The sequence below is a fragment of the Penaeus vannamei genome, chromosome 19 (genome assembly GCF_042767895.1).
Source record: "Penaeus vannamei isolate JL-2024 chromosome 19, ASM4276789v1, whole genome shotgun sequence".
NCBI lineage: Eukaryota > Metazoa > Arthropoda > Malacostraca > Decapoda > Penaeidae > Penaeus > Penaeus vannamei.
The window spans coordinates 7705409-7715408 of record NC_091567.1 but is presented as its reverse complement, the minus strand read 5'-3'; the positions used below and the strand labels follow the sequence as shown (position 1 = coordinate 7715408).

Here is a 10000-nt window from a genome sequence, read left to right as displayed (position 1 = left end):
AATGGAAAAAATGGAACAGTGGTAAAGTAGCACAGTGGCAGTGACACGGTGGCACAGTGGCATGGGGCGAGTTTTCTTAGTGGCAAAACCTGCATATTGGCAAACTGACATCGTGGAAAAGTGGCAAAGTGTCCGGCACAACGCGAACGACTTAATACAACAACATCTCGCTAATTGTGCTTCGTGGCCCGGGCTTCCCCCTCCCCCACCCCTTCCCCTCTAGGCTAGGTGGGGGGGAGGGGGGGAGGGGGGGAACAGCAGCAGGCGCTCGCAATTTATCGTCGCAGAATATTTACACGCGGACATACTTTTTTCACGTATTAGATTTTCCGGCGAATTTTTCATCTGGAGCAGCAACACGGACGGCGGCGGCGGCGGGCGGTGGGCGTGCGGGCGGGAAAACTTGGAGACGGAGGCGACGCGGATGGAGGGCGGCGGAGGTAGGGGAGGGGGGGGGGGCGTTGATGGCTCATGAGGTAGGGAGGGGAAGGGAGGTAGGGAGGGGAAGGGAGGGGAAGGGAGGTAGGGAGGGGAAGGGAGGGAGGGAGGGAGAGGGAGAGAAAAAGGGAGGGTGAGGGAGGGAGGGAAGGATGGAGGGGGAGGGAAGAAAAAGGAAGGGGAAGGAGGGAGGGACTGAGAAGGAGGGTGAGGGAGGGCGAAGGAGGTAAGGAGGGAGGGAAGACGAGAGAGAGACAGACAAACAGATAGATAAATGGATAGATAGACAGACTGATAGATAAAGACTGAGAGTGAAAGTACGCCTGAAGATGAGAGTGAGAGAGAGAGAGTGCGAGAGTAAGAGTCTGGGTAAGAGCGGGAGCGAGAAAGAGAGTGACAATGAGAGCGAGACACAAACGGATAAACAGATATTTGCACCTTGAAGAAAAAACAAAACAAACAAACAAACGAGAGGAGAGGGGAAGAACACAAACAAAAAATTAATAAAAAAGAGAGCAAAAAAACACAACAAACACACAAACACTTTACCCCCCCATATACACTTCCACCCCTCCCCTCTTCTCTCCCTACCCCCACCCCCTCCTCCTCCTCGCCCCCCCTCCCCCAAAATAATTAAGGAAATACCAAGTAATCAATAAAATTCCGTGAAAACACAAACTTATCTGCAGGTGTCACAGGTGTGCCCAGAGCGTAATGAACCGAGCATCTGCGGCCGGTGTCATAGAAGCGGGGATGATGGTTCAGCGAGGTACCAGCGCCTGGGGCCCCGGGCGCCGGCGAGAGCGAGGCGGGAGGGGAGGGGGGGGGGAGGAGGGGGAGGAGAGGAGTGAGGTGAGAGGGGAGTGGGTAGGAGGAGGGGTAGGAGGAGGGGTAGAAGGAGGGGGGAGAGGAGCGAGGCGGGAGAGGGAGGAGGGGGGGAGGGGAGTGAGGTGAGAGGGGAGTGGGTAGGAGGGGGAGGGGGGCGGGAGGGTAGGAAGGGGTGGGGGGAAGAGGAGTGAGGCGAGAGAGGGAGGAGGGGAGGAGGGGGAGGGGAATGGGTAGGAGGAGGGGGAGGGGGGAGAGGAGTGAGGTGAGAGGGGAGTGGGTAGGAGGAGGGGAGAAAGGGGAGGAGAGGAGGGGGAGTAAGAGAGGAGTGGGTTGAGGGGGGAATGGGTAGGAGGAGGGGAGAGGGCAGGATGAGGGAATGAGGAGAGAGGGGAGAGACAGTAAGAGAGGTGTGGGGTGAAAGGGGAGTGGGTAGGAGGAGGGGAGAGAGGTGAAGAGGGAAGGAGAGAGGCCAAGGAGGGAGTGGGGAGAGAGGGTTGAGAGTGGAGTGGGAGGAGGGGAAAGTGGGCAAGAGGGGAGAGGGAGTAAGAGAGGAGTGGGGTGTTGTAGGGATGAGTGGGAGGAGGGAGGGGAGGAGAGGAAGAGGGGATGGTGGGAGTGGGATGAGGAGAGAGCGGAGAGAAAGAAGTGAGAGGGAAGAGGGGAGTGGGGAGAGGGGTGAAAGGAGGAGAAGGGGAGAAGGAATAAGAGGAGAGTAGCAGAAGGAGAGGAAGGAGTGGGAGGGGATGAGAGGGCAAGGGTAAAGGAGGAGTGGTAGAAGAGGAGGGAAGGAGGAAAGAGGAAGAGGAGGAATATGATGAAGAGGAAGGAAGAGAAGAAGAAGGAAGAGGAGAAGAAGAAGAAGGAAGAGGAAGGAAGAAGAGGAAGGGGAAGGGGAAGGGGAAGAGAAGAAGAGAAGAGAAGAGAAGAGGAGTAAGAACAAAGCAATCGGAAAGTGGGACGAGAAGAAGGAGGAAGAGAAGGATGGGAAAGAAAAAGAAGATAACCGGGATGGCAGGCAAAGGAACGACACAAGAAGAAGAAAAGAAGGAGAAAGATAAAACAAGAAAGTAAAGTAATAGAAAAAAAACAAAAGAACTACAAGAGAGTAAAGGAAAGGAGAGAGAAACAGTAGAAATGCAAACGACCGAGGAAGGACGCAGGGAAACGCGCGATAAATTCTGGAAATTTGAAGGATTAAGTGAGAAGTAGGGGGCGGGGGAGGGGGTCCAGGGGGTAGAGGGGACGGGGGGAGGGGAGTGAATGGGCTATAGGAGGGGAGGGGAAGGGAGGAGGGAGGGGAGGGGAGTGAATGGGCTATAGGAGGGGAGGGGTGAGGGGAGGGGAGGGGAGAAAGAGACACGGATATGGGAGGTGGAAAGAGAGGAGGATAACGGGAGAGATATGGGAATGGGGAAGAGAGGAGGAAAGAGAGAGGGGAAAGGAATGGAAACGAGGCGAGAGGAAGGGAAATACCAGGATAGGGGAAGGGGGAGGAGAAGAAAAAGGGGGAGGATAGGGGAGAGGGAGGAGATGAGAGGGAAGGGATAGGGAGGGGGAGGGGAGGAGATGAGAGGGAAGGGGAGGTAGGAGAGGGTAGGGAAGGGTTAAGGAGAGGGGAAGGAATGGGGGAGAAACTGATGGGAGGGAATGGGGGGGGGGGGGCAAGAAAGAAGCAGGAGGAAAGGGGAGAGGAAAGGGAGGGGCAAGAAGGGGAAGAAAATGAGAGGGAATGAAAGAGAATATGGAGGAAAGGTAAAAAAAGAATCAACAGGAGGGAATATCAGAGGGAGTGAGAGGCGGAAGAGGAAAGAGGAAATGGGAGAGAAAGAGAGAAGATGGGAGGGGAGGGAAGGAAAGGCTAAAGGAGGGATTGGGAGTGGAAGGTATGGAAGTAGAGATGAGGGGAGAGGAGGAGAGGGGAGAGGAGAGGAAGGGGAGGGGAGGAGAGGGGAAGGAAGGGGAGACGAAGGGAGGGGAGAGGAGGGGCTGGGAAGGGAGGGAAGGGAGAGGAGGAGCGGGAAGGGAGGGAGGGGAGGGGAGGGGGGATCGGAGGGGAAGGGGAGTGGAGGGAAGGGGTGGAGGGGAGGGGAGGGGAGTGAGCGGAGAGGAAGGCGAGTATACGAGCGGAGTGTGGGCGTTTGGGGAAGTGAGTGATAAATACAGAAATGAATTCGAGAGAACGAAAGATCTTGACAGTGGAATGTACAAAAGGAGTAAAATAAAGATATAAATAGATGATGATCGCATAGTGAGATCATTTTTAGGTAAATGACGAAAGAATGGAGAAGTAGAAGAGAACGGAAGAGGAAGGGGAAGATGGAGAGAAAGGGAAGGAAAAGCTCTTACAGCAAGATGGTCCACACCCTTTCCCTTCCACTTCTGCCCTCATGTCTTTTCTCTCTCTCTCTCTCTCTCTTGCACCTAAATCTCCATCCCTCGCCTCTTCTTTCCCTCTCGTCATCATTCTCTCCTCTCTCTCCCCTTTCCCATTCCAGTCTCCTTATCTTCCGCTCGCTCTCTCCTCCCTTTCTGTCGCTTCCCCAAATCCTTGCTTTTTCCTCTCCCTCTTTTTCCTCTTCGGCCGTTTAAACTTCCTCCCTCTCTCTCTCCGTTCTTCGGCCCCCTTGCTGCACATCTGGCTCCTCCCTACATTAGCACAGGTGTGGCGCCCTTGCTCACGGGCACACACATGTTACACTCGCTCCGTCAACACCTGACGCTATAAAGTGTAAGTTGCCCAGCTGTGCAGCCTGCGCGCCGCCACCTGCATTTCTATGGTTTGAATTAAGAATCGCTTTAAAACCGAAATTTCCCTCGGCGATAAACGGCCCCGCATAAACACGAACAATGCGCGCCGGACCAACCCTGCGGAGCCTCCCGCCATTCCGGGCTGTGGACGCAACTGTTTACTTTCCGAAAATTGTCGACGCGGATAGAGCTGGTAATGAAGGGGATTAAATCCGCGTCATGATCGGGTTGGATTGAGAAAATCTACTTTAATCGCCTGTAAGCCTACCTTTGCTCCGGGTGCTATGCGAGTCCTGATTGGCCAGCCCCTGGACCAATGACGACGTCCGGGATTCATTGGCCGCTTCCTGATTGGCCAGATCGTCCTTGCCGCTATCCCGCTCTTGCTTGATGCTCTTGGGCTCCATCGCTGAAACAAAAGGCAAGCGATTATTTATCAAATCACTCCCAATAACTCATCTCTAAAGCGCACTAATATAAATCAATGAAAGAAACCGACGTCTATGAATAGCCTCTGAACCGAGCTCGCAAGAACGGCAGGCGGGAATTAGCGCCTGAGGATCCTACTTGCATTTTAGCCGATAGAGTCAGGCATGGCTAATTAGTTTTCCGGATTATTACATTATAAACCTATGACAAACGTCCCATAACATCGCTTGAGCTGGGCGCGCCTGGACGTCCAACATTAATTAGACTCGGAGCATTATCGTTAAGGGAATAATGAATACATTTACGCTGAACCTAACTTAACAGCCCCTAATGTTTGTATTACAGGCAATTATAATATACAGTCATTGGAAACTTATTGTGGATTAAGCAAGGATTGGAAATATACAATACAATATGATTTGGCATTTCCGAAAAACAAGAGAATAGCATTAATACACGCGTTGACTCAGCGAGGAAGGTGCGCTAATGTCTGAGGAATTATCAAACTCACATTAGTCTACCCTCGTCGCCAATCGATTCCCATTTTCGATGGTGTGCCACTCACACCAGCCCGTAACAAATATAAGTAAATGAATGAATAAAAGAAATTATAAAAGTAAACATAGTGATATTTCACTAAGCGACCTGCTTTTAATTTGTATTTCAAATATTCCAAATGTTTATCAAGTAATGAATGAGAGACATTCCTTGATTAAAACACCTGTATTTCAACGAGACTTAAATTATTGACGTTATTTACACATTACCACATGTGTTCGAAAACGAGCGCAAGAGCATGGGAAGTGAAAGAAAAAACTATATCTAGCTAAATGAACACTTGAAACACATGACAGAGAAGGGACAAAGAGAGAGGGGGGAGGCAGTGCTAGAGAAAGAGAAGGAAGGAGAGAGGCAGAGGGATATAGATAAATAGGTAGACAAATAGAGAAAAAAGGAGGAAGAGAGAGAAAGAGAGAGAGAGAGAGAGAGAGAGAGAGAGAGAGAGAGAGAGAGAGAGAGAGAGAGAGAGAGAGAGAGAGAGAGAGAGAGAGAGAGAGAGGGGATAAGCAAGGTGGCATGGAGAGAGGGGAGGGGAGGAGGAAGGAGATAGGAGAGGAAGAAGTGGAAGTGAAGGGAGGAGGAGAAAGTAAAAAAGGTGGAGAGAAGAGGAGGAAGAGGAAGAGGGGGGAGAAGGAAAGAGAGAAAGAGGAATCCTTCGCTGTTTGTAGGAGACAGGGGAATCTCTGTGGCAACAAAATAATCAATTGCAACCTCTGCTACCAATTGAACTGATAACAATTACCGCAAGTTTGAGAAATGAACAAGGAAAAAAATCTTTCTTAAGGAGAATAGTCAATCCTACTACACGTAAAACAAGTTCACTTATGACCACCTGCCCTATTTTAGCTCTCTCTTGCCTCTTTTGCTCACTTGCTCTCTTTCTCCTTTAATCTTTTTCTCTCTTTCCCTCTTCACCACCACACGCACCACTCACACATCATGCATGCCACTTCTCGAAACACACAACCTGTTAACAATTTTGAAGATCTGTCCATATCAAATCAGATTTATCCAAACGAGCCTTGGAATACCATAAAACAGCTCTCCAGATAAACAATTAACAAACTGAAGAGGTGCAACAGCTCACCCTGTGGTACGCCTCTAGATAATCAAGATCTTTTAGAATTGCGAAAAAAAAGTTCAAATCACGGAGGAAAAAGCAAAGGTGAGACTTCTATCATGACACAAGACTCAACGTGGATTAAGAAAAAAAAAAGACTAATCATAGTTACTCAGAAGCAAAGTTACAAAATAATCACAAACCATCATGTTATTCTTTCTCCTAATAGTTTCATCTTACAATATGTCTATCGTGTTGTAGGTCCATGGCCTATTTCCAGCAGCCATTACTATCATCATCCCATTACCCTCATGCAACAACGATACTGAAGCCAAGGAAACGATACACACAAGATCATCAGTGCTATTATTCGAGAAGACCAAACAAATGCCTCAAATGTAATTTCGTTATCCTAGACAAAATCGGTATTATTAACTATTGTTGAAACATTCTTAAACAAAACAACTACAGATTATAGACAAATGGACGATTTCTCTCGCATACATCGTCCAGACAGAATACAGGGCAACTTTAGAGGGATTGTCATATGCTTCCGCTAAGGACTCCGTCTACACTCACCCAAGATTAGCACTTTTCTCATCCTGAAATGTTTCTTAAGATCAAGTACTGAGCTCAGTGGCAGGGGAATGAACCACTGCAGTACTTAAGGCAGAAACATATTACAAGACAGTTCATAACAAACATTGTTACAATAGTTAGTAAACTCAAACAGCTTGTGGCTACGATATTTAACAACCTACTAATCGTCTATGGACTCGAAAACAATGCTAATCTCCAACCCATGCTTCTGAATACTTCTCTGAAAACTCCCCAGTGTACATCGTCAGAGAGGGAGAGGAACGGAGAGGGAAAGAGAGAGGAGAGAAGGGAAGGAAAGGATAGAGGGGGTGGGAGGAAGAGAGGGAAGGAGGGGAAGAGGAAGAGAGGGAGGGGGAGAAAGAGTGAGTGAGTGAGACTGTGAGAGAGTGAGTGAATGGGAGAATATGAAAGAGAGGGAGAAAGAGAAAGACAGGCAGACAGAGAGAAAGAGAGAGAGTGAGAGAGAAGGGAAAGGGAGAACAGATAAATAGAGAGGGAGAAAGATTGAAAGAGAGAACGAGAGAGAGAGCAGGAGAAAGAGAGCGAGCAATAAGCATCATTAAGAGCAAAGCACCCCGGCCTGACAGGAACAAAATGTGAGTGTACAGCGCAAGTGGGCGCCGTAAAAATCCTTCATCGGCGCGCGAGGACCCAACAACCAATCCAGTCTTCAATTGATAATAACGACGGCGCTGCACGACTGTAACGGCCGCGTCCACCATCGCAGGAACGACGCCCGGAATGAGCTCGGCGAGAGAATTCCCATGCAGACGAGGCGAAGACATGCGGGCCCTGTGTCTACCGCCGCTGCCCCGACGCTCTCATTATGACTCGGGATTTTACAAACTTCCTGCCTCTCCTGTGGGCGTTATGGAAGCGTCCCAATAGAAAACCGAAAGTGAAATTACGGCATAAACATTACTGATTTTTTTATTGTATGAGTTGGCAAAGTCCGCCGGCCGTAAATGTGTCCCTAAACTGGGCTCTCTAAAAGTGCGGGCGCCCTCACGCCTCCGCCGCATCCCTGCCGCCACGTCAGCTCGTCCACTTGCGTCCCCCTGCTCCTATTTTCCGACTCCTCCCTCCCCGTCCCCTTTATCCTTCCTTACAAGATCTTCGCTATTTCATTCTTTTCCTTAATACTCAAACGGCGGTTGGCGTAATTTTACGTCCAAAACACAAATGGAACTTTGTCCGCGTGAGATTTGCTTGGCTACTCGATGTCCGCTATTTACGTGTTAAATACAACCTGCTTTATGTCGCCCTGTGGTCAAGATAAGATATCACGAGCATTATATACCGTTTTTTTCTCTCTCTCTACGCCCTTCATTTAGAAGTTAAGCACAACCTGCCTTATGTTGCCCTAGTACCAGGACCAAAGTTTTTAATGGGTGATGTACCATTAGGATCCACATACACTGTTACTTAAACCACATGCTGGTTGTCCACCATGTAGCCGTCCCCTCTTCCCAAGCTCCCGTGAAGTGGATGTCGTTATGGGTATTGTACTGCCCCTACTTCGCCACATAAAACCTTAAACTCCTACCGCCCACAGCAGCCATGTAAAGAAAAGAAAAGAAAAAAAGGAAAAAACCTGAAAAGAAAGTGAGAAAAAAAGAGAAATACTTCATTGTAACACACTGACTTCTCATTAACCTTTCCACTTCATTGAATCTGGTAAGGAGAGACATCTATTCGTAGTTATGTGGTGTAGTGTTTTTATTACAATAATTCTTATAGGTATGTGTTGAAAATGGGTCTCGTTTTTCTAAGACATCCGTTGAGCGGTAGTAATGATGTTATGATATAGTGTTTAGTGCAAAAATAGTAACAGTTGTTATATTTGTAATCTAAAAAGGAGTGAGGATGATGTTGATAATAGTAGTAAAGATAATATCAATAATGATCCTAATAGTAATCATGATAATGAAATAACGAGATAAGTTAAATAATAATTACAGCAAAAAAGAAAAAAGAAAAAAAAATGCAGCTAATGATGATGGTAATGATGGTGTTGATGGTGATGATAATAATGGTGATAATGGTCATGGTAATGTTGATAATGATGGTGATGATAATGGAGATTATGAAGATGTTGAATATGATGATGGTGATGCTGATGATGGTAATGGTGATGTGGATGGTGATGATGACCACGATGACGATAATGATGACTATGATTATATTGGCAATGACATCACATCACTGATAATGATAATAATAATAATAATATTGATAAAGCTAATGATAATATTAATAATGATAGCCATGGTAATGGTGCCAATAATGAAAATGATAATAATGATAATGATAAAGGTATTAATAATAATTGTAAGTAATAATGATAATGATAATAATAAAAGAAATAATAATCATGATCATGATAATGACAATAATTACAACATTAACAATGATAATGATAACAATAGCAATGATAAAAACATCAATAATAACAATAACAATGATAATAAAACAATATTACTAGCAGCTGCAGCGAAATGATAATGGTATCAATAACAAGAAAAAACAACAATGTCAATAACAATAGCCATATCCAGTACTAGTAAATAATAAATGCAAAAATATTGATAAGGAAAGTGATAACGGCGGCGACACAAAAAGAAAGAAAGAAAAATTAGAAGAGTAATATCAATTTATACAAATAATTAAGTATCTAGTTATATCTGATATCTCGAGGCGCACTTTCATTGGCTAAACGTGGTGACGTCATTAGCTCCGCCCACTTTCTTGACTCAACAATTTGTGTGATATTATATGGCAAGTGTTATTTAATGCATTTTCTTTGACTGTGGTTCAGTAATAACAATGGTAAACAAATATCGAAAAAGAAAGAAAGAAAAAAAAAATCATATTTCCCATGTTTAAAGGTGATGAGGCGGGGCTTAGCTCGGAAGTTGCCAACTAGGATTTTCATCAAGATGGAGTAGTTATTTCTGTGTAAAGATACCTTGGGTCTCCATACAAATCGTAGAGGGAGTTGCCATGTTGACGGATGTTTTGTTATTTTCATATATGATCCTTATCTAGTTATAGCATGAACATTTTCCTATGGTTATAACATCAACAGTTACCAGTTGACATAAGCCTACATATAAATCATAGGGCCAGTTGCTATGTTGAAGATGATCGTGTTATTTTCGTATTTGTCCCTTGTCTAGTTATAACATGAACATTGTCTATGGTCACAAAACAATACCGCATTTCAATCTATGAAAATCTTCAGTCTCTTAATAATACGTTAACAAAGTAAAACGCTAATTTTAGCTTCTTATGGCGACTTTTTTTCTCATGAGTACTTCATCTTGAATTATCTTG

The 10000-nt window shown here is 46.1% G+C and overlaps 1 protein-coding gene across 3 annotated transcripts in view; it reads right to left on the bottom strand.

Moving 5' to 3' along the window:
* nvy (CBFA2/RUNX1 partner transcriptional co-repressor nervy) overlaps positions 1 to 10000 on the bottom strand; it is a 192324-nt gene that overhangs the window by 170372 nt on the left and 11952 nt on the right. For all 3 annotated transcript variants that reach the window (XM_070133819.1, XM_070133815.1, XM_070133817.1), the window contains exon 2: positions 4283 to 4423. In XM_070133819.1, coding sequence (XP_069989920.1) covers positions 4283 to 4421 — 139 coding nt within the window. In that variant the 5' untranslated portion in view covers positions 4422 to 4423. The remainder of the gene's footprint in view (positions 1 to 4282; positions 4424 to 10000) is intronic.